The sequence below is a fragment of the Pseudopipra pipra genome, chromosome 1 (assembly GCF_036250125.1).
Source record: "Pseudopipra pipra isolate bDixPip1 chromosome 1, bDixPip1.hap1, whole genome shotgun sequence".
In the NCBI taxonomy this organism is placed as follows: Eukaryota; Metazoa; Chordata; class Aves; order Passeriformes; family Pipridae; genus Pseudopipra; species Pseudopipra pipra.
This window is the reverse complement of record NC_087549.1, coordinates 103,363,624-103,388,319: the sequence shown is the minus strand read 5'-3', so window position 1 is coordinate 103,388,319 and position 24,696 is coordinate 103,363,624. Positions and strand designations below refer to the sequence as shown.

Below are 24,696 nucleotides of genomic sequence, written 5' to 3'. Positions count from 1 at the left end.
TAAAGATAAAAGGCTCCATCTAGCGGGCAAGAATTTTCTATTTAAAGAAAAAAAATGCTCTCATTTTCACTTAATTTTATGCATGAAGAAATACAGCTTTAGATTTTGTTTCATTAAGCTGCCATGTTGTTAATTCTTGCCTTCTACAGAGCCATTATTTCATATGCAAAGCTGTGAAACATTAAGTATTATTCTGACTCTTGAGCAAGAAGCAATAAATGATACTAAATGAGTGGGTTTATATAGCAGTTGATCCACAAGGTTCTACCTCCCCACTCCCTTCAAGCTTCAATATATAGTAACCAAATATGGGTAATTTGTGTGTCAATAATTATTTTAAACTATTTACAGTTCTTTCCTACTTAAAACTGACTGGCAGCATTCATAACTTGATTTGACTTAACACTATTTTGGGAGTATTTTTACACAGGGAACTCTACCCATGTGTTACCTCATCAGTAAATGACTTTTTTACCTGTAAACGGCGAAATCTGGGTTCTCTGGCAATGCAGTTCCAGTGCATCAACTTCTGGCAAGACCCCAGTGGCCTCTGCTGTGTGTCTTCCAAAGGCAAACACCAGAACTCATTGATCCTGGCATTTGTCTAGAAGCCTCCCCAGTGCTGTTGTGTGTCCAAAAGCACCCTGATAGAATCTAGCACCTTTATTTTAGGTACGCAGTTGATCAAATACAGTGGTACTTTTCTTTTGCTCTCTTTGCTGAATTTCTGCACTGCACTGCACTGCAGTTATGCTCCCAGCTCCTGAGAAATCCAAATGGCAAGACTCTTCCATTTGCAGTAGTACTGAAATTTGGGTGTTACTCTTGTTCCAACAGAGCTAGCAGCTGAAACCTTCTCTTCAGTTCATTTCATTTCAAGCTAATAACAAGTGTAGGAGTAGGAATAAGTAGCAGCAAGCACAGATTTGGCAGAAGAGATACTGAACCACATGTCCTGGCTTTTGTCAGACTGTCCCTTATTTTAAAGCCATACAGCCTGGCAAGATCCATTCCTCCTGTGCAGCTTCCAGCAACAGGTAGACAGTGTAACATGCATTGTAATCATGCACTACACCCAAGTGTACTACAGCCTATGTTGATATTCAACATGGGAAAATGTGTCTCCTGCACAAATCACAAAATAGAGTTTACTAAGTTGCTCTGCACACCTTTCGATCACTGGGAGATCTCAATTTGCAGTGGGTCACTCAATAGCAAACCCAGAGGATTTTTCCTTCAGTATTAATGCACAATTTGGCAATTCTGTTAGGCCACACAGACTTGCTGATCTTCCTGAATAATTCTCCTCAGCTGCAGCTCTCCTTGTATCCTCCATGGAAATCTATCTCTGTGCTGCCAGTGAGTAAGAGCTGTCATTTGGCTTGTTTTACAAGCTAAAGCAAAGGAGACTAAGAGTTCTTACTCTGAACCCTTCTATAAGCAAGGACTAACAGAACTGACTAGTTGTGGAGTACCATTGCGGAAGTTGATATGTTTGCAAAATGCAAGCAATGCTATCTCAAAAAGGGAAGAAATTAAAGACAAAAACTGCACGTTTTGGTATTAAGAGTAATGCCACGTGGTTTCTAATGTACACAGACACCTACCTCACTAGGCATGCAATAGAAGAAAACATGCAAGTCACTTGATTCAAAGTTCTTAAATAATACCCCTTTTAACTGTTAGCCTTTGCTCTAGAACTGTTCATTTAAAAGACTATTGGTTTGTTGTTGAGCTAAAGCAAATCCCAAATTTGGAAGTAAAATAAGATCCTCTGCCTTGTCTTACTTTAAATACCTTTTCTAGCACTGGTACTTGAGCTGATGCTAATGAAGTACAAATTTCCAGATGTGAAACTCTGGGGAATATCTGACATACTGCTTTTGTAATAATCTGCTATAAAATCAAAATGTTAATTTGGGGATTAAGTATTAATTTATTCCCACTACAGGTCATCAAAAAGCTTCACTGAAGCCTTCTAATTAACATTTAACGTAGGTATTTTAATTATGTTTATCTGGGTTAGATTTATTCAGCAATTTTTTCGTTCTTTGTGGGAGCAGCCATCTTTTGAAACAAATGCACTGATGTGCATTTATTGTTGAAGAGTAACACTAAGTCTCTTATTTCTTTTTCACAGCTAACCAGGTGCTGAAATTTGGAACACTCGTCAGTACTTCCAACACCTATGATGGCTCTGGGATTGTGACTGTGGAGACAGACAAACCTTTGCTGTGGACAATGGCTATCAAAAGATAAGATCAGCTACAGCTGCCTTTTCTGATCCAACACAACTCCAATTACTGCAAAATTTCACTGAATTAAGACAGTAAAGCTGTTCCAAAAAATATAAGCAGGCACTGATTTTATGTATCGAATGGAAAACAAGTCTGAAATAAAAGTTACTTGAGATCCAATCGAAACTACTTGCAGTAATAGAGTACTTCATTCTGGTACCTCACACTACCTAACCATTAGACACATGAGCAGCCACCCAGTGCAGTCACAAACAAAAATGAATGTAAAGAAACTGCTACTGCTTATCTGGTTAGTCCAGACTACTTTTGCAAAGTATTTTATTGCAATACTGAACTGTTTTTCCCCTTTTGCCAAAAGAAAATACAGTACCCAGTTGCACACAGTGTAACTGTATTACAAGGTGATAGCACTAGGATTAGTTAATCTCATTTTTCTGTCCTGGTTTGTAACATATGTAGCTGCTGGTGAAGATTTCTCAAGAAGAATAATAGTTGAACTTTTCTACTTAGGAAACAAGTTTGTGTACTGAAAGAGCTTCAGTTTTCCTGTAACACCAATATCAAATTTCTAAGTATTAAGTGCTTTTAAAATCTGTAATAGAAGTACCATTTTAACTTCTGCAAATACTAAATGCTTACAGTAAACTTTCTGGAGTGAAATAAATTTCTTAATCTCAATGTGAGGAGGAATAGCATTGCACCTACTAGAGTTTTTGCAGGCTTAGTTCTTAAAATCAAAATGTTGACTTCCAGGTCAACATGCAGAGCCTTTTATAATTCTGTGTGCAGAAGAGTATCCAAAATGGTTGTATATCCTATCCAACACTGTGAGGAAGTTGCAGATTTGCGGAAGGACTGCTTAGCATCTCTGACAACTAAATTATGCTCAAATGGTACATCTCAGTAACCAACTAAGTTTGGCTTTTTTAATTATGCCATCAGAATAAGGACTGGCCATGCAAGTTCTTCATTTGATGGAGGATTTTTCCAGTCAAGTACATAATATAACCTAGCAGCACTTCCAAATGCAGAAAGGAATTAGTGATAATGATGGTGATTCTAGAAATTAGTGACAAGAATTTCAGTTGATAAGACTTTTAAATTACCACCTGAAAGGATACAGGAATGTTGTTTTCTTGCTGTCTACTTTTGCTGGAACAATGCTGTTCCTATGCTTAATTTACTGCTTAGTAAACAGCTCCTGAAGAGAGGTCATACAGTTGTCATCCTTGGAGGCTTCCAATATATGACTGGACAAAGCTTAAGCAATCTTGTCAAGAGTGCAACACTGACCCAGCGAGGAGCGGGACATTGGACTAGAGACCTCCCAAGCTTCCTTCCCACCTGAATGATTCTACTACCAGTTAAAAGATGTAACAAAACAAACAAAAGGCACTACTACTAAAAAAGAAAAAAATTCTGTAATATAGACAGGTATGATCACATACACTTTGAAAGAAAAATAAGGTGACAACGGTGTTTGAAAACCCAAACTGAGCTTGTTTAATATCAAACAAATTAAAGCTGTGAAATCTTTGCAGCAGGTGTCTCAACTGTCTTCTTCTTCTTCTTCATGATGAATATTCAGCCACCTCTGTTGAGAGAACAAAGTAATCAGTTTCAACTAATCAAGTGATCCCACCTGAAGTCTAATTTATCCTCCCACCACTGCATTGTTAGGACAACCTTTACTACCATTGCAGCTTATCTCCTATTTTCAAACACTTCTCCTTGCCTACAGGACCACTCTTACACGTATAAGCAAGCCACACATCATGGTCACAGAACAGTATTTAACCTCTTCCAGTGCTAGAAAGGGCATTACATCAGCTCTGAATAACAAGAGGAGTTTTAACTGGTAGTGTTAATGGGTCAGTACCATGGTGCCAGTCAACTTAAGGGTCAAGATTTTCCTGCTGCAACATTCATTCCAAAAGGGATTTTACAGAATGCAGTTACACATAAACCAAAGTTTCAAACACATCTAGCAGTGAGTAAATGAAACAAGACCAATTTTGTTCTGTGCTCTGTCATCCTGCAGGACACCCACTCAGTTTTCTCTACCTTACCATCCATCTGTTTACTTTGGATACCCAAATTATAAACTGCAAATTGTGAGAGTATAAGATCCAAATAAATTAAATGTTCTACGGTCAAACACACGCTGAGGAACTGGAAATGAAAATATTTGAAGTTCAGTTTTGAAGCAGAATACTCAGAAAAAAAATTAAGATCTACAGATCTAATATTTTGCAGCATGCTAAATTAACAATCTACTTGCTGATTAAGTTCTTTGAATCAAGTAACTCCTTTTACATTACACTAACATGTGAAATGCAGACACTAAAGCAACATGGATCCTGTAGAGCTCACTGACATCCTCTGTTTAAAAATGAACAGGTAAAAATTTAGTGAAATTAAAGGTCATATTTACTTACACAATTATATTGTTGATTGGGATATGGATCAATTTGACAAAGAAACCAATAAATCCCATTATTGCAAAGCCTATTGCTGTTGCCATGGCAATCTTCTGGAACTCTGCAAAAACAAAACCAAAAAAAATTGTCTAGGAAGTCTCATGTATTGGCATATAGATGTGTACTGCAGTGACCCCAGGAGAGGTATCTCTTTAGAGAATAATGTTAACACAGGAAATAGTTCTGGAAATAGTCACTGCAGTGACCCCGAGAAACAAATCCACTTTTTCAGAAGACAGATGATAATTTTAAGAGAGAAGGTGCTGCTTTCCACAAACAATGGCCAATCACAATTTCTTTAAGTAGCAAAATCATAAATATCTACAATCCATGACAATTCATGGAACATTTTTTCCTTTATCTTTCCTTTACAACCCTACAAGCCCTGAAAATAATCCCCAATACAGTATCAAAAATATAAAAGCTCCATTAATGTCTGTCACAGAAGGACAGCACCTTAAGTCCCCACAAAAATTGAGTACTTGTGATATTTTCAATTATTTTAAGACAGCAACCATGAAGTAGACTAAGAAGGTCAACAAACCTGCCAGTCTGACCATGAATGAAGTTCCCTACTGATCTCAAAAGATGCCAGTAAACTTAGAGTCATAGAATTGTTCACTCTTAGAACATAAATAAAGCATTGTAAATATTAACAGTAAGAATGACCAGTTGCATTCTGGTTACAGTTACAGCTTCTCTCTAAGGCCTTTGAGAAAGTCCAAAACCTCTCTTCTATACTCCCAGCAACAAAATTCTTCCCATCCCAATCAGGCAGTGTCTGACAACTGTGGAGCACTGAATGGGCACTACAGAAAGCAGTTCTGGCTCCACTGAAGTCTCCTAAAATAAAGTCTTTTCCACTAGAATTTCCCCCAATTTCACTGCAATCAGTCATATCTGACTGCTTCATTTGTCACTTCAAAGTGCACACAAGTTCTTTTCAGATCAGTTTACTTAATACATGAAAAGCATTGCTTGCCTGTCTCGAAATGGCTAATTTCAGCTACTTAGCCTGTTTCATAACGTGAGTTTTACTTCCACTCACACACCTACGTACGTACCAGAAAAGAACACATCCAAGTTTATTACATCCAGAACCATAAATCCATTACCACTTAGACAACTGCTCAAGTTTAAATCTCATACTGGCAGATGAGAAACATTCACAGCAAATTAATCAGCAGAAGTGACATATGGAAAGACACGTGGTAAGATATAAGTTTGTGTTCTGGTTTATTGTGTGCTTTACCTTTCCTGTCAGGCTTGGTGCATCTTTTAACAAGTCGTATGGAGTCTTTCACAAACTGACGGCTGGGTTCCACAAATTGCATTACCTGATCCATGATTACCTGCAAAGGTGAATGCATTTAGCATTGATGGTTCCACATATATATATATATATTGCAAAACAGATTTTTTTAATTACAGAAATAGCAGTTACCTACAAAATTTGTAAATACTTAAGATAACTTAAAATTTCATAGTCCAACCTAAGTGGACTTTAAAAGATACTTCCACTTTGCAGAAAATGAAGAGACTGTATCAATAAACAAACATGAGGGCCTACTTCTGACTGAAAAAAAAAAATAGGAAAAATTATGCCTTTCGGCACAGAAAACAACAGCTCCATCAGATTTTCCTCTCAGCTTATGTCCTACGCCGCGTTTCAGAAAACACTGCTGAAGATGTCTGAACAGGCAGAAGTCACCGGTTTCGAGAAGCGCCCCAGCCCAAAGCTGCACCGGGGGGACGCTGTGGCCGCGTCCCGTTCTCACAGCACACAAGTGCCAGCACTGCCACCCCGCGCAGGACCCCAGCCTGGGGGGTCCGCTGGCATTAACTCGCACGGACCCCCTGATATCCCGATGAGAGGCCGGACCCTCCCGCCTCTCCCAGCGCCTCCCCTCCCCCCCGCTGCGGCCGAGGCCGGCCCTGCCCGCCGCAGCTCCCCCGCCACCTCCGGCCTCGGACCCCGCGCCCTCCTGGGGCTCAGCGGCCCTGCTGCCCGACCCCTCGTGCCTGCCTCCCCGGGCGGGGGGACCCCTGGGACCCGCCCCGGGATCCCCCCGGATGCCCCTGGAAGCCCCTCTCCCTCACCGCGCGCGCCGCCGCACCAGGGACACGTCGCACAGAGCAGCGGAGGCGGGGCCGTGACGTCACCGCGCCGCGCGCGCGGCCCCGCCCCTTCCGGGGGGCGGGGGCGGGGTTTGAGGGGAAAAGGGAGGATTTGGAGAGTGCGGAGTTGGTCATTTTTTGTTTTCTTTTGTTTTGTTTTGTTTTTTCTTTTCTTCCGGTTTCCGGGACTCCTCTGAGGGTGTCTGACGATACATTTGCTTTCCGTGCGGTTGTAGCCTTGGGATCCAAGAATCTCGTAGCCGGAAATAAAGGGAAGAAAGTACCAATGTTGTTCTCCCAGGCAACAAGAGACAGGAGAGAGGACGTAGTCTTAAGCTGCACCAGGGAACGTTTAGGTTGGGCATTGGGGGGGATTTCTTCATAGAAAGAGTGGTTAGACATTGGAATGGGCTGCAAGTCACCATCCCTGGAGGTGTTTAAGGAAAGGCTGGACGTGGCAGTCAGAGCCATGGTCTAGTTGACACGGATATATTCCATCATAGGTTGGACTTGATGATCTCAGAGGCATTTTCCACCCTAACTGATTCTATGAATATGCCTGTAACAAATGCTGTGCGATGAAGGGATGGCGAAAAACCAAAACCAAACAACGACAAAAACCCAAACAAAAACAAACAAACAAACAAAACCAGAACAACCAAACCCAACAAACCAACAAAAACCCATTAAAAACTTGTTCAGGCTGTGACTACCCAGGAGTCAGAAGTCTATTGGTTTGTAGGAGTGCTGAAGCCACTGCAAACTACAGGAGTTCATCACCTTTGAAAACAATCCTGGGCTTTTCTTTTCTTTTTTTTTTTTTTTTTGTGTGTAGAGAAGTGTGCAGCTCTTAAACAAGGTAGGAAAGCTTTGTACATTTCAGTGCCACAAAGTAGTGTAGAACACTTCCTTACATGAGGGGGGAAAAGAGGCTGTCACTGCCTAAAGTGAGCCCTTCCTTGCCGTTTTTGAAAGGAAAACTTCATCTTGTATCAGGTAAAGGAAGAAGAAAAATAACATGGATTTTTTTCTTTAAAGCCTTATTTTGCTTTTGATGTTATTGATTTTGGTTTAGAACTCTGTTCCTAATTGGCTGCCACCTTTGATTTTATATTGAGTATCCAAAGCTTATTAATTATTCAGCCAGACTGTTGGGCATTTGCAGCCAGAAAAGGGTCTCAGCTTTACTGGTCTCAACTCCCTATTGCATATAAGCACGCACAAAATATTTTCTGGGCTTAACTTTTTGCTGACAGCTTTCATTACAGATAAAGTACCATCACATCACAGCTGGGAGTTGTTGGTTGTTCCATGGATTTTTTGACAGCCACCTTCTTTTTCTCCGTCCACAGGGCAAGTCCCTCAGTATTACTGATCTCCTTCAGAGATGAACGCTCTACTTGGCTTTGGAGGGTTATTGGCTTGAGGTCCTCTACAAGTTTTCTCCAAAAGTCTGCCTTTGGATTGGATTTTGCTTTGAATGAGATTTCATGCAACACTATTCCTCAGATGGGACCATAATTTTGGTGGCCAAATTCTGCTGGAACTTTTCCATTGGCACACCAGCACTGAAAGATTACAGTCAGTTAGGCTTCCCACAGCAAATATTTGTATAATTTGTCTCTTGCTCTCGAGGCCAGTTTGCAGTCTGCAAGGATGGGCAGTCACCGCTCAGGGAGAGGAAGATCCCTAAGGAAAGCAGCTGAGGGCCTGGTAATCATAGTGCACAGTGTGCAGTGGGGCAGAGTAGGTTGCTGATCCTCTGCATGAGAATCAGGTTGGGTGGAGGAAGATTTTGGTGGGTTTTGTCTTGTTTGTTTTTTCCCTTCAGTGTCATAGATAAATACCTGAGGCTTTTATCTCTATGATCAGACTAAACTCACAATTCCAGCTGTGCTGCATGATGAGCCTTACTGTGAACCATCCCCAGAGTGGAATAGTTACCACAGCACTAGATTCCTGCTGATTGGGAAAAAAAAATTTACCTGAAACAAGAAGAAATACGTGTGAAACACTTCATGACACAGACTTCTGGTTGGTTTAGATTTTGATTTTTAAAAGCATTTGCTGAAATAAAGCTTTCTCCCCCTCCCCTGAAGTTTCTATTTGAAGTTGTTTTTCCTGAGGAGAAATGTTATGGAGAATCATAGTGCATCTTGATTGACTTAACAATGTGGCTTTGTCATGAATTTGTACAATGGGTTTGCTACGGTGGGGTAGAGAAGGTATCAGTTGTCCTGCCTCAGCTGTCTTTCACTCTAGCACAAACTCTTCCTGCCAAGCTGTGAGTTTGGACCTCAGCAGTTTAGGGAAGAGGCATAGTCCTGGTTTGTGCACAGATAATGTTTGCTGGTCATCCTTGAACTATTTTCCAACTTTCATCGTCTTTTTAGTGTCTTTGAACTAATACTTGTTACTTAGACTTGGTCTTCAGGGCAACTATGTTACCCTTCTATATATATTTACAAAGAGACGTGCATTTATCAAAGATATGAAAAGGTTTACTTCTCCCAGACATGTGTATTTTCCTTTCACTGCAAGCTAGACTGTTACTAGGGTGTTTTGTTTCCACTTCTTTATGGTTCTTGCAAGGTTGAGGAAGAAAGTGGTGTGCTTGCACAGGTAAATTTTCATGGCAGTTTTGCAAGTCTGCATTTACAGCAATATCTAAGCAGTACATAACCAAAGACATTGTAATACTGTATAATAATGGGCTAATGCTTATTTGCTTCTGAATATTGCATAAACTGGAGCCACACCAGGGGGCTTTTCATCCTATGTGTGCTCCAAGGATGAAAGAGTTGGTTTTATGATAGTTTTATTTTGCATATTTACACGTTTTGCTTTGTAATTTGTTTGTCCTTTGAAGGGCATGAAAGATAAATATCTGCTTTTAACTATGGGAACATTAGACTGTGATATGATATCCATCCCCCTGTATCTGGACACTTACACATGAACAGTGAGATCAGCTTCTCCCGTTCCTTGCTACCTGCCTGCCTGCAGGACATGGTGGGGTGGCAGGAGCCAGAGAGCTGACAGCAGCTGCAGCAAGCATAGTTTGGGGATCAGATGGAGAAGAGAGGAGAAAAGACACAGTCCTCAGTATGAGAAGAAGCTCAGCCTCTGCATATTAGGCATACATGCAATCCCCAAGGGGTGTGGGTAGAACAGAGAAATAGCTCTGTCTGAATGGGTCTCCAAGCTTCCCTGTTTTCCTGTAGGTAGAAACCCCATTTTCCCTACCCTGAATATGCTCCAGCCCCAGCCAAAGAGAAAGAGCAAAGCGTCTGCTCCTGCTCAGGCTGCATGAGGCTAGTACTGCCTGGCCTCAGCACTCCTCCATGGCAGGGACAGTGCTCTTATCTCTGCAAGCCAGAGCAGAGAGATCAGGAAGTCTAGTTTTTTTGTTTTAAGGATTACTCCCCATATCTTAGAAAAAAGTACTTGTAGTGGTCCTGACAGGTTTCCTGTGCCTGCACAAAAAGTGATAGATTTTGGATATGAGGTCTTACTGAGCTATCTCCTTTACATCCCAACCCATCCCATGATGGACAGCAGGAACTGAGCTGCTCCCCTGCAGGAAGAGCCAGAGAGGTAAGTGGGTGGGCAGGAGACACAGCCAGTTCTGTGCCCAGGATCTCTAAATGCCTGCCTTGTGGTAGGCCATGAGGCATTTGAACTGCAGAAGGCAAGGCAAAAGACCTGCTTCTTCCACAGTGGAGTTTTTGGGAGGGATGGACTGTTTTGAGCAAGAGTAGCCTTTAGGGACAGAATCCGACTTACCTTCACAAATTGGAGAGGGAAATGGTTATCCTGAGAGACAGCAAAAGCAAAGAAAAAGACTAAGAAAACTAGGAAGGTGGCCACTTGTGGACTTTCATATGCGAGGAAGATAGGCCACTGCAGAGAGTGGGCATCTGTGTGCTCTCTGGGTGAGAAAACAGGTAGCTGAGAACAAAGGCACAACAGCAGAGATTTCCAGCCCAAACAAGGGAGCAATGCAGAGAAGGAAGAGAGAGAGGAGAAAGCAAAGTAGTGATGTGGGAAAGGTGTTAGGGGACCTCCTTGTTGAACAGTGCTGCAAGTAGATGCCTTATCAGATTTTCAAAAGCAGCAGCATAGTAGCCCTGTTCACTGAAGTTATGCTAATGCTCCATTGCCTGACAATCGGTGTTGTTGGATGACTAAATAACTATAAAATTCTGTCTTTAGAAATTGCTAAGATATATGGGACCTTTTATTTCTTAATTCTACATTCTCATAAATGTGTTTGATTAATTTATAACTTGAAAAAACATTGGACTACCTATATTCTTTTGGCATTTAAAAATTATTTTGAGTTCTTCATTCTCCTGAATGATCCAGAGACTCTGTTTGGACTTGATAAGCACATCTGCATGATTTACGATGAGAAGAAAGATTATTTCCTTCTTCAGTAGCTGTACAGATGCAGGGTAAGAACATAAATGAGGAATTAATGTTAGGAAGGAAATGGTAGCTCAGATTTGGGGTTCAGAAGGAAATGATGAAGTGCCTGTGGTCCGTGTCTTTGGGTTAGCCTCATTAATTATAGAAATACCGCTACATCAGGCTTTAATGCCATGGTTGTGAAAGTCGCTAGTCAGAAGCAGTCAACAAACTCTATCCTTTGATTTGTGCTGCTTAATATTCAGTGGAGATGAAATATGGGGATGAGAGAGAAGTGCTGTTAAAATAGATTTCTACCAGCGTTAGATTTATTGTATATAATTTTAAAGATGACCTTTTATAAAAAGGCTGTGTTCAATTTTATTTGAAAGAGAGCACGTGGGAGATTTGTGTCTGCGTAATGATAGATGCGAAATGAGAGAAACAAGGGCAGTATACTAAAATGGCATCGCTAAATGATACTTCAGACTAAAAAAGGTCTGAAGATAAGGTTTCTAGATAGCAAAAGCTATACAGGAAAGTTAAGAGAGGAATAAGTGGTCCTCCATCAGCTCTTCAGGTCAGAGAGATAAAGAAAAATGAAATACTTACTAGTTTCTCTGATGCAATGCTTGTAATGGTTTGTTTTGTTTTAGCACAACTGATGGCTGTAGTTTCTTTCTTTGAGGTACACACCTTTTAAGTTCTTGGTTTGTTTTGGGGCAGTTTTTTGTGCCAGTTAATATAATTCTCCCGTCATTTCTGGGCATATGCAACAAAAGTATGTAGAAAAACAACTTTGGTAAATAATGGGCCAGAAAATGCTTCCCCTGGTAAATAGCAGGTGATGGTACAGGCCTTGTCCCTAACTTTGCAATTTTCACCTGAAGACTTTTGTGTATAATAAACAATTTGCTGACTCCTTCATAATAAAAGCTTTTTGTGAAAATGCTAATTACCACTTCAGATAAAAAAAAAAAAAAGGCAAGTTAAAATTGGAAATATTCTTAAATTTAAGTTGATTTTTTTTTTTCTCCAGAGCACAAAATTTGATTAAAAATGAAGTGACAATTTTCATTTTGTAGCAGAAGAATATTTTATGTCAGCACAAATGTTTTTCAGGTGCTCTGTGTCTGTGTGTTCAGACATTTAAAAATGGCTTTCAAAAGTATGCAATGGATACATTATACATGAGATTCAATCATACAGTGGATACAGAAGTAACAGTGAAAAGTGCAAGCAAAGCATCTGTACAAGTGTATTGAATGCAGCTCCTGTCTGCTTCAAGCCAAGGTGGCAGAGCAACCAACATATTTAGGAACGATGAAAAAGCAGTTCATCACTGCATGGCTATAGTGTCCTCGTCTTTGGAGGTTTTTTTGAATTTAATATTTCACTCTTCTTGCATAAAAATAAACATGTAAGAAGCTAACACTGTAAAATAATAGTAATCCGTGTTATATAACTTATGCTGACAAACATCACCTGAGAGATCTTTCTGGGCTAAGGAAGCTATAAGTAATCTCTTTACGTTTTTACCCATGCCGGGCACAAGCACTGCATACTCATAACTGTTCAACCCTAACTCATGAGCATCTTTTCTGCAACCATTCCTTTAGCCGACTATGTCATCCCTCAACCCTTAGCCTGATTTGCACTGTAAAATAATAGCTTTAACTACCCTTAATTAGCTTCTGAGAAGTCACGTGCTTAGGAAAAAACCCCTTTTTTAGGACACTCAATCTGTAGGAGGGAGATAAGGAGGTGTTACTCTGTTTCCCTACGGCAATGAAGCCAGGGAACATTCAGGTGTGGTATGTAATGTCGGTACGGGGGAGAAAGCATGAAATTTTGTGTGAGCTGAGGAGCCAGAGAAAATGCAAGGTAAAGCAGAGAAGGACTGGTTACGTTGTCAAAGTACAGGAAATCTTTTTGTTTGTTTGTTTTTTGTTTTATGCTACTTCTTGCTGCACTTCTGTGTTAAGCCCGTTTGCCAATTAAATTGCAAAGCAAAGCATCCTTTGTCTCAGGGGACAATAGTGTGGTTTATTTGTATCAAACTGTCTCTCCGGGTAGTAAATAACTAAATAAATTAATAGCTCAGCTGGTGGATCTTCAGGTGCCTGTTCTACCTTGGGTGAAGGATAAAGATGCCTGGAGGGAAGTATTCCAGCTTTGTCTCTGGTATTTACAAGGGCTAATATGAACATTTGAAGAGGTTCTTGTTATTCCTTTGGGGCTGCAGTGCATTTGGACTCCTACAAATAGTTTATAGACATGAACCTGACAAACATACTGGCCACTGAATATGATGTAATTAATTGTGAGTTAATCGTTAGGCTGTTATGTATGAAATGCTGACAAATCTATGGCTTGTCTGCTGCATACTTTTAAGGTTTTTAAAGGCTGACAAATCTTTATTATTGTCAGTTCAGCATTATTGATACCCCTGGCCTTTAAAATACACAGCTTCAATTACATAAGTTAGGGTCTTTTATTGCATCAGCAACTTTTTAGTGCTAATCTTACTGATGATGTGTAGTTTGTCATGGATTGAGAGGGGTGATGCTAATAAGACTTCTGATTTTTAAAGTATTTGCAAAATATGTTACATGGAAAATGTCCAAGATGCCTTTTTCTGGTCTTTTACTCTAGAGCAGTGAATGCCTCACTTCTCAGGGGTTGGAACCTGACAGGGGGCCAGTGGAGATGAATTATCAAACAAATAATCCCATGAAGTTGTTCTAAATGGACAAGACTTGAATAGGTCTTGAGAACTTGAGTGGACTTGAGCAATATGGGCTCTCCTATAGCAGTTGTAGGGTCCATGTCCTCTCTTACAAAAGGAAATGAAGAGCCACAGCTGGAGTCACTTGCAGATTTCACGTGACTAGCAATGTATTCTGGAAGTAAATGGCAAACACCAGTTTGTTCCAATCTTACAACTTGTTAAGACATATGTCTTGTTAAGACATAATGTTAAGACATAACCACGGACGAATTGTAATATGAGTTAGGCTGGGCTTCCTTTTAGACTGCAACAGTATAAGATTAAAGGTTTTATACATAACTCCCATCTTTTCTGTGAAGTGAGTCTTCTTTATGTCATTTTTTAAACATTCATAATTCTGCTTTAAGTGCTTTGTCTATATGTACTGTTTTACTATAGGGATACCTGTGCACAAGCACTGAGCCAGGTGGCCTTTGCTGGCTGCAATAACAGGGCCAGTCCTTTAGACTTGAAAGTGCACCCACCAACCAGGCAGCTGAAACAGAGAGGAATGGTGTTGCACCTCTCTTAGTTTCTTGGAACCTTTTTTCTTTCTTCTCTGAGAGCTCCCAGGGCTTGAATGTAGAGGTTCTTCAGTCTTCTCTGGCTCTTAATTATTCCCGCAGGTTTTTTAGCAGGGTGATCTTTACTTGTCCATCCTTGGACTCCTGAGCTTTCTTGGAACTGCTTGAAATCTTAGCACCATCATTAAATATCCCACTCAAGGTCTTGAAACAGTCCATGGAATGGAAGATTTTTTATGCTTTTCCTTAGTCCCAAACCTTAGGAGGAAATGCTACCCTGCTATCCACAGCTAGTATTGGTTTTAAAATTCAACTTTGTCAGCTCCTGTGCACTTTCAAGTTTTGCTTCTGCAAAGGGGTCCTCAGGGTAGAAAGCCATCTGTAGCTCTGTTTCTCTCAGGACATTTCTCTGTAAATTTGAAGTTTACAAGATGTTACTTTTTAAAGGTCATCTAGCAATGGTGACTTCCTTGATTCCACTGATAGGTTGCCTGTGCCAAGCTAAAACTGTGGTTCTGTGGAAGTTTTGTAGGTGCAGTCTTTTGTTATCTCCAAGTTTTGGCGGTGGGGTGTGTGCTTCAGAATAGAAAGTTAACTAGTGCTTCTATTCTGTGAAAGGCTTCTCTGGCACCAGCCCATGCATTTGGGGGTGTGTAGAGGGCTGCACACTTGGAAAAGTTCTCATCATTGTCTATTTCAGTAAAGCCTAATTCTAGGAAACTGGCTGTTAGTATGGCCAACCAAATGGACAGAGTGGCCCAAGGTTTGGACATCCAGCCTTTGACCTTACAATGCTTTCTCCAGTGTTCCTTGCTGATTGTTTTTTGCAGGAATTCCTTTCAGAAAAGCCCAAGAAATGAAGATTGTATTGGAATTTAGGCAGTCAGGACAGATTCTTTTGCTCTGGGTGAGCTACGTTAGAGGAGTTAGTTCTTCGTACCAAAGGAAACAAAAGATAGGGAGTGGAGATTCATTGCAGACTGTAAGAATCAGACTGTGTGTATTTGGAAATGTACATTTAGGTTGGCATCCCTGGTGGCAGGGATTACATGTTCACACAGTGTTTCACAAGATATTTCTAAGTTTCAGGTGTTTGGATTGCAAGAACTGATGCTTTTTAACTGATTAAAGCCATTTCCAGATGCTAGAAAGAAAAGTTGGAGTCATTTGGCTGCCCCAAAGCAAGTGTGCATGTTCCTTTTGCCAGCCAGGTCAGAGTGGCTGCTATGTGACATGAGCCCACACAGGAGGTGTCTGCAGGTCTGGCTCGGTGTCCCAGAACATTCCTTTCTGAATGTGGTTGTCAGTGTGCCTGTGGCAGTTCTGAGTTGCCCAGAGGTGACAGATCCTAAGGCAGCATGTGAAGGGACACCTGTTTTTCTGTGAATATTAAATGTGAGGACCAGAAATGTCAGTGTGGCATAGATGTAGACAAAAAAAATACAAACAACTTTTGAAAACCTTGAATTTATTCAAGAGACGCATAAGAATTAAATTTGGAAAATTGAAGTTTTCCATTCTCATATGCATCTCATTCTATAAAACAATCAACAGATTGATACCCTTTTAGATTTTAAAATACTTGGGGCTATTTCAGCTTTATTGCCTTTTATGCCATTGTTTGGAAACAGTTTTGGTTTGTTTATATCTGAACTTCAGATTGCATTGCAGTACTGTATTTCACTAAGGTAGCAGATGTTGCTGACATTTTATAGAGCATAAATAACAGCTGTGAGCTGTGAAGTCATGATTCTGTCAGGGGATCTTTCTTACAGTTTGTCAAAATAAAAGAGCAAGTTTTGAGTGACAAATATGTTTGTATTTGCCAGTAGTTTGCTTCAGGTATTGCTGGGTACCCAGTGCTTTCATGGCACTAAATACATGGGCTATAGATGCTGGAACAACAAACTCAAAGGTGTCTTAACATGCAGCAATTTGTACAACTGAGAAGATCCATTGGATCTTGCACGGGAAGAATCGAGTTTTACATATCTACCATGGTGAACGGAATATTGCTGTCTTGGGGAAAAACTGGTCAATTCACAAGGTTTAAAACAGGCTCAAAGGGTGTTAAGGAAACTTCCCAGTCTGACCATTCACGAGACCCTTTGGCCATTGCACTCCCAAGGCCAGAGACTTTCACTGCTGCGACTGATGTCCCTTCACTGCAGGTGGCTCCAGTGAGCTAATGGTGCCCCACTTGACTCCCTGCACTCCCCACTCACACAGTCAGACCAGCTTTCCTTACTGGTTGGATCCCAAGTCTCCCATAGCAGAGTCTCAGAAATCTCGTTCCATAAAGCCATCTATTCATGGTGCAGTAACACAGAAACAGCCGGAGCCAGTGCCCCCGAGGAGGAACCCCTGGGCTTTTATCCCCTCACAGTCTACCCAAGTGCAAATCTCACAAGTCTCACTCTTCCTCCCTTGAGTTCCTGCTGTGTCCTTCGATGTCCCACTTTGCTGGTGCCACCGGTCTTTGTGCTCTTTGTTATGCAAAGGATTGGTAGACCAAGGCCTGTTATCTCTCTGAGCTCCTAACCAGAACTCAATCTGCATCTCAAACTGCAGCTTGCAAACTGAACTACCTGCACCAGATGTATTCCTCAACAAAGGGGCCTAAGGATTTATTCATTACAAGTAAGTGGCAATCTGTGAACTAAACTTTCGGGATCAATATGAGCAGTACAATCGGTAAACCCCAATACCAGACACAAGACATTAATAAAGACCTTTGGGTTTCCAAGCACTTTTCTGTAGCTCATCCCAAACACAACCATGAACACATATTCGCTGTAACATACGCCCCCATGATACTGTTTCTTGTGCTGTGAGACAGAGCGGTGCAAAGGGGTTATACATGAGGAGCATCTGACTTGGAGTTTTTTCCTCTACAGATAATTAAGGCATCTCATCCTCTGTTCTGCTTGCAGATATATTCTCTTTTGCATGGACTTTGTCTGTGCAGAAGCTGGGCACTTTCAACTTTGGTCTAACATTTCTTTGGGTGTTTGCGTACATAAATGTATATTTCATATTTTCTTAGATTTCTCAATGTATGATCATACGTATGAATTTTAAAAAATAATCAACAGGCAGACAGAGTGCTTGTCAGCCTTTCTTAGAATTAGCAAAACAACAGGATCAAAATCAACTTTGAAACGTTTTAATCTGACCAATTGTCATTGTAATCAGTTGTCAGATAACTTTTTAACGTCAAACCAGTGAGAAACTTACTGTTTATTTAAGAAATATTCCATAATTAAAAATAGTTACAGTAATTTTCTAATATATATGTATAATAGGGAAGTCCAGAAGAGATAATGAAATCTTCCCATACAAATGAATATTCAAGTGTTGCTGAAAAATCTGTTTACGTCTTGCCTTTATCAAAAAGGTGGCCTCATGAGTGGACATTCTGTCTCCTGTAGTGTGCTTTTCATGCAATCATTTCAATGGATGAATCTGAATGTTTCGTATTGTACCTGGAGAACGTAAGTGGCGCAGTGAGTCTTTTCTCTCGCAAGATGGCACCGTTACCCGCAAAACAGGGTCAGCCACAGGCTGCGCTTTTCAGTGAAAGGTTTACAGAAGAGTAGATTCACTTTGTTTAGGTTAGCTGTACTTTGTTTGGGGTCTGCAGATGTGGCAGATTAAACAAATTCCTGTTGCATCAGTGTTAATTCTTGAGCCCATATGGACCGTTAATTTTTGCTCTGGGTTTGCTGGGTTTTCTCTCCATACACTGAACAGTATTGCAGAGATGGTGCAAATGTAATTCTAAGTTGGCTTGTTAGCAAAATTAGAAAAGGTGGCCCAAAGACTGAAAAAAAAAGCAATGTAGTCTCAAATTCACGTGTTTTGGGTTTTTTTCCAAATCGTAAGATATATGGACTCTGGAGAATATATCTGAATGACCTGAAAGAACAAGCAATATCTTCGTTGCAGTGGGGGAGGGACTGGGAGAAAGGAAAATAAGAAAGAGAGTGTGAGTCCCCAGACTGTTCTGGAGGAAGAGCTAAGCCCTGGGGGAAGCACAGATCAACCAAATGTTCACCGAGGCCACCCACAAAGCTCATTTGAGACTCTTCTGAATCACAGTGGTTGTCAGAGGTGTGATTCGTTGTCTGCCCCACTGACAAACCAAGGGAGAAATGTTTGTTGAAGACCTGAGCTCAGTTTGGAGTCATCCGTGAGTGCTTTTTCCTTTAAAGTAAAATTCAAAAAATATGCACAAAATTGGTATGTCTTTTAAACTGTATTTTTTAAATTAATATTTGAAGCATTTCCCATGCCTTATTTTGACCCACATACAAGCTCGAACACAAGACCCTCCAAGAAGAGTCCCAGTTGCTGAGGTTCATTTCTCCTGCAGGTTCAGTTTGTTTCCATGTGCATACATATTTGGCATTCTTGATGGCTTCTTATCCAGGAGAATGAGGGGCTTAGATTTTGAGAAGCATTTGTACTATACTCTTGGGCACAGGGTGTGATTCTTAGGGATGGCCCTGTGCAGGGCCAGGAGTTGGACTCATTGCGGGTCTCTTCCAACTTGGCATATTCTGTGATACAAATGGTGGGAATCATTGCTAAAGGGAAAGAGTGGGCATTTAATGGGGACTTAAAAATGGCAGAGTGAATTCATGGTGTGCAGACAAAATGAAGTGGTGTATTGCTTCTGACATATGGTGGCTTTATGGGATCACTGTCTGCATTGCTTGAGGTCTCGAAAGGATTCCTGCTTCTCCAAGCTGCTCTCTGCAGGGAAAGACATCCTGAAGTCAGCAAGTCCCTTTACAAGTGCTGGCTTTAGTCGCCTGAGGTATGTGTATTGTGTTGGAGGCTTGCCACTCAAGCTCTAGACTTGTTTCTTAAAATGCCTATTACACAGTCACTTGTTGAGGCCTGCAGCCATTTAGAAACTAAACAACAGGATTTGAGCCATTACGGTAAAATAAAATCAAACCAAACCAAATCATGGGATAGCTGTAAAATAATTAAATTTCATGTGTTGTGAACTGGGTTTTTTTGTCTTTACTTATTTAAATTCTATGCTTTTAGTCAAAATGGCTTTTATCTCCAAACTTTGCCTCTGTGAGTGCTGGGAGCATCTAACTTCATTTGTTTTGAGGATTAATTTTTTAATCACTTGATCCAAGGGATTAGAAGGATACGATAAACTCCAAGTATTGTAAAAGCTGACTGAAAATATTTTGGTGTGCATTATATATGCAGCAGCCCAAAGTAAAAACAAGGGAATATTCAATTTCCCAAATACACATGGGGAGCAGAACCTCTGGTGTAATTACTGCAGTTGCTGGTTCGTTGTGGCGGGAGGCTCGTTCAGATGATGCTTATTAGCAGGAGAGGGATTTGGAGAGAGAGGAACTGCTAGGCTGTTTTCAAGGGGAGAGAGGAATTAGAAGTGCTTGAGTTGGATGAAAGATTCTGAAACGATTTGAATGCTGAAGGAATGGATAGGAGCTGCTAGAGTAATTAGGTAAAGATTACTGCCGTTTCTCTTCAGAGATACTGTTAGAAGAAGTCTTACCCGAGTTGTTTTATTCTGTATTTATGAGTGGTAAGAGCTTATTCAGGATGGGTCTTGTGTTTGTACAAAAAGTTAATCCTATCTTTTTATGCCTCTGCAAGAAAGGGGGTGAAGGGCTTCCTAGAAATGTAAAGACATGGTAAATGTAAAGCAGCCTTGTTTCTGTCTCAGCCTGCTAAATGACTGCTTTGAGTTCCCGCGAGTGGTCTGCTCTTGTGTTTGAACATGCAAGTCATTTAGTGTTACAAGGGTACTTCAAAAACAGCGCTGAGGAAAACAGTGTTAGGAAATGAGTGGTGTTGTTATCTTTGGGCTGACTCTGTTGTTATGTTGAGCACTGACCCTCCCCTGCCAAATATGTGTCCGTCATAATAGTAGAGCTTAGAGCTGGTCCTTGATCAGAAGTGGGGAGATCTTGCGCTTCCTGGGCTAAAGGCTACGGTTTAAAATAATGACTGTAACACGGGTTGTCTGTAACTGATGTTACCTTTGTGATCTTAGCTTTTCAAATTGGGGATTGATCTCCTTTTACAAAGTACCTCAGGACTGTTCACAACGAGGAAGGACCTGTTCCAGGGTACCCACTATGGCCATGAGAGCTCCTGTCATGCTGGGAGATCCGTGGCAATTAGGAAGCGGAATAAGTACTCTCTTGGAATGCTTGTCCAGGGAATGAAAGTTTGGGAGAAGAGTTGTTTCCCTACAGGGGATGGGTTTATATCATGCAACTGCTGGCTGTATCTTAGTGTTGGCCATTTGTAAAATGAGTTTTCTCTCTCTCTCTTTTTTTTTTTTTTTTTTTTTTTTTGAGGTCAGGCAATGTTAAAAACAAAGGAATAAGGAGTTATATGGTTAGGAGAAGAAAATGAAAATGGCAGTTTGTCTTTGCACAGGGTGCATGTACTCACAAATCAGTTCACATGTGTGAGAGAGAGGGGGAGAAAAGGAGAGAGGGAGACAAAAGGTATCCCAGGCAGTGATGTATTGTATAAAACTTGGGCACAGGTCTCTAGGTACTATTTTTAATAAGAAGACAAAAGAGTATTTTACATAACATGCTGAAAGTAGTTGATTTTGGTGACAACTGCCATGGGTTCTGGTGCCTGCTTTCAGAAGAGGACATCTTTCCTATATCCCACCTCTAGGACATCAGATGCACTCCGTCCTCTGCATTACTCTTTGCTGTCAAATGTGCCAGCACCTTGTAAGGCATTATAAATTAGCAAAGCACCTCTTAGCTGAGTGTAGTGGGTTACGGGGCTTGAATGTGGTACCTGAGAAATCCTGTATTTAGTTGGGCCTGGGCACCTTAAGTAGAGAGGAAAATGAACAAGTTTGGTGCTCAGGGCCAGAGAGTAATCAATGTTTTTTCTTCCCTAGACAATGATTTCAAGTCAATGAATCACCATCACTAACAGCCTGTGATCTATAATCAGTCTAGTATTTAGCAGAAGCCTTTTATTTTTACCTTGTATTTAGTAATAAATGCAGTCTGACATTTATCTAATAATTTAAAAAGGACAGGAGAAAGCAGATAGCTGGCCAAGGACACAGATTTTCCTTGTTCTTTGTATTGTGAAGGAGAGGTTGCTTTCTTGATGCCTCCTCCCTGCTTGGGGGTTATTATTTTACATACTGAAGGTTAGGTGCTCTCTGGGTGGGATGAGGGAGCACTGCAGGAGCAGATTTGCATGTGGCCAGGGCAGTACAGGGCAGGGCAGGTGATGTGCCCATCAGGAGCAATGCTGTGGGGTGTCACTGCAGCACACCGTGTGCTATTGCTGCTCTTGGCTGCGAGGAGCTCTAAGGAAAATATGTTGTAGAGTTGCTCCAAAAAATATCATAACTGCCTTTATGTTACTCATTGTTAGTCAGGATGCCAGATTCAGTGATGTGGCTTTGTGGGACATGCAGATGCAGTTAGCCCAAGTGAAAGACCACCTTCAGAGAGAAAAACACAAAAATTGGTTTCTTGGGGTTGCATAGAAATTTGAATTACTGACATCCTCTGATGAAATTTATTGTGGTCTGACTAAAAAGGAGAGGGAAGAATGTGTAATATTCACTGCCAAATCATCCTTATTAACGTAGTAAAGCACCACTTCTGATTTTGCTTTTGGTACTTCTGTTCTCACAGGTACTGTGACTCTCTCTAGAGAGAGAATAAAATGGGCTGGAGTAGTATTGGGTTAAACATTTCATATGGAAGGAAAGAAAAAAGCAAGATAACTATAGGAGTAATACTGTAGTACTAGCTATTGCACAGAGGACAGTAATTTGGAATTATTAATATTATTACAGTTATTTGGAAGAATAATAATAGAATAGTTATGATGTTCACAAAAACTTGTCAGACTGTATGAAATCCTTTGGCTTCCATCTGGATTGCTGTTACACCAGAATGAGGGATGGAGACCATGGTCTCTGTGCCTCTTCCTTCTTGTAGGATTCAAAGAAACCAATTCTCTTGGAGATGCACATTTTGAGAGGCTTCAGGGTGTCTGTTTTCTCAAGTGGCCTGTAGGTTCCCACCACAACCCTGTGCAATCAGTGAATCAGAATTCCCCGCACTGAGGGCAAAAATTGAGGAAGTTGGCCAGAGCACATCTGAAAGTCCATTGTTACTTACAAAGACCTGGTAATATTGCACAGCTTACACTCATGGTTTACTAAGAAAGTCTCTCCTTTCATCCCGTCACTCCCCTTTCTGCTTCCACCCATGAGCTCTAATCCTGCTGTTATTAACAGCTTGTCTTGGGGAAAACCCCTTGCTGATAAAACTGCAGCTTTCCACACATTTTAATTTCTAGTGAACCAAACAGGATTTATTTCTCCAGCTTTTCAGGGTCAAATGAAACAGCCATAGTCAATCCTACCAATGGAGGTTTTGCAAGCTTGGGAGCTGTTAAACCGAACTGCCAGGAAGGTGGTCTGACTTGATATAAACTGTCTCTTTTTAGATTATGCCTTTTTTTGGGTGGGGGGTTGTTATCATTTCTGATCTATGCTTTGTCTGGTCTCACAGGCTGCGTGATACAGGCAGCAGCAATCCAGCAACTCAGACTGACAGCAATGTGTCTGCGATGGAAAAATGAACTGTGACCCTTGAGAAAAAGGATTATCCCATAATCCTGCTAAGGCGGTGGAGGGGCTCTGTTAAACCAGCTGTGCTGCCTTGGCAGAGATGACTTTTCTGGAGGGTCTGCAGGATAACTGTCCAGCATCTCTCCCTTGGCACAGCAGAGCCTGGGGCTCAGTATAGATTCTGCTGTGAGAACAGAGACCACACTGCTAAGCTTCTGACCATGTTGGCTGACTCTGCTGGTTAGTAGTTGTAAAATCACAGTTCCAACTGTGATGTTTAATCTCAGATGTGGGCAGGATTTATCATGGAAAGAGTTGGATTTTGGCTGCCTTGATGAATAATAGCTCATGTCATGAGTGAGAAAGTTGCATCAGAAACCAGCACTATCTGACACTGGAAAATGTAAACTAATTCTGTCAATATAAGAAGTAGGACATCACCAAGAAGTCATGACTTCTGTATACTGTTGAAGTAGATTTATTGACACTGTCTGTCAATACCCTCAGCAGTTGAAATACCAAACATAGATAATATTTCCTCACCACAAGAGAGGGAAAATAACTATTAGATTCTTTAGTATCTTTTCTTCTGATGTTCTTGTCGGTGTGATTTGATGTCTTCTATCTCCTTTCTGTACTGAGACTATAAAAATTTGGGTAGATTAAAATATTAATCATTCTGAATTTTAATTCTACTCAGTTTAGAACTAATCTAGAATAATTCTGCCTCTTTGACTTGGAAAGAATGAATTATTGACCCAGTCTCTCCAGCCACAGGCATGCAAGTTAGTCACTCAAGGATGAGAAGCTGGGAGCGAGAGCATGCCAAGTGGGCTTTTCTCCCATGAAATCTCTTGGATTTTACACAGAAACACTCTGCTTGCTAAATACTTGTCTTTCCCCCTTAGTACCTTTAAATAATAAGATTTTAAGTGAGGAATCTATGAAAGACTGCCTAAAAAGAGAGATCTTTCATGCTCCTTCACAGGATCCTTAGGCAGCAGTTTGGTGCCACCTCTTGGAGAGACTTGTTTTCCCCTTCCTCATTTCCTGGGTTTTCCTCAGCCCATTTCCCATCTATTGGCACCAAAGGGAATGGAGAACTGGACTGCCACATTTAAGGAGAATTAAGTAGACCTCTTGTCCAACTTGTGGGTTCCTCTAGATAATGAAAAAGGAAAGTTTTGCTAAATCCAAAGGATTTTCATACTAAGAAAACTTAATAGATTTTTAATTCAGACCATGTAATTCTTTGGAAATTTCTGTCTTAAGAGAGGAAGATCATGGCATATGTTTCCCAGCTATCAAAATGTTATTCTGCAGATAATTTTTTTTGTCCCCTCGGATAGCAATAAGTGTAATGTATGGTAGATTTCAGGGCACATTGTTCTCTTCATGATGAATTATTTATGTAGCCCTCTAAATTTACAAGGCAGTATCTCTGTATCAAGCAACACAATACAGCTCTGCATCACACCCTAGGACAGGAACACCGTAGGTT

General features: G+C 40.8%; 2 protein-coding genes and 1 long non-coding RNA gene across 13 annotated transcripts in view; 2 read left to right on the top strand and 1 right to left on the bottom strand.

The window, feature by feature from the left end:
• TPK1 (thiamin pyrophosphokinase 1) overlaps positions 1-2,423 on the top strand; it is a 298,387-nt gene extending 295,964 nt beyond the window's left edge. For 7 of the 8 annotated variants that reach the window (XM_064668750.1, XM_064668803.1, XM_064668777.1 and 4 more), the window contains one exon: positions 2,141-2,423. In XM_064668750.1, coding sequence (XP_064524820.1) covers positions 2,141-2,259 — 119 coding nt within the window. In that variant the 3' untranslated portion in view covers positions 2,260-2,423. Of the gene's footprint in view, positions 1-1,951; positions 1,995-2,140 lie in introns of all 8 variants that reach the window. The other variant, XM_064668769.1, reaches the window with a different exon arrangement.
• A 1,234-nt stretch (positions 2,424-3,657) lies between these two features.
• SEC61G (SEC61 translocon subunit gamma) lies at positions 3,658-6,940 on the bottom strand. Of its 3 annotated transcripts, none has more exons than XM_064668822.1 (4): positions 6,183-6,312; positions 5,991-6,090; positions 4,697-4,799; positions 3,658-3,852 (listed from the first exon to the last, which is right to left on the bottom strand). In XM_064668822.1, the coding sequence occupies exons 2-4, from the start codon at positions 6,082-6,084 to the stop codon at positions 3,843-3,845; spliced, it is 207 nt and encodes a 68-aa protein (XP_064524892.1). In that variant the 5' UTR covers positions 6,085-6,090; positions 6,183-6,312; the 3' UTR covers positions 3,658-3,842. The 3 variants fall into 3 exon arrangements, with proteins under 3 accessions (XP_064524892.1, XP_064524881.1, XP_064524886.1); XM_064668816.1 differs by lacking the exon at positions 6,183-6,312 and adding an exon at positions 6,839-6,940 and having other exon boundaries at positions 3,738-3,852; XM_064668811.1 differs by lacking the exon at positions 6,183-6,312 and having other exon boundaries at positions 5,991-6,108.
• Positions 6,915-13,373, top strand: LOC135420893 (uncharacterized). 2 transcript variants are annotated; one of them, XR_010433768.1, is made up of 3 exons: positions 6,915-6,982; positions 7,692-7,852; positions 8,209-13,373. It is a non-coding gene; the product is annotated as an uncharacterized LOC135420893 (long non-coding RNA). The 2 variants fall into 2 exon arrangements; XR_010433767.1 differs by lacking the exon at positions 6,915-6,982 and having other exon boundaries at positions 7,030-7,852.
• Positions 13,374-24,696: the final 11,323 nt, after the last annotated feature.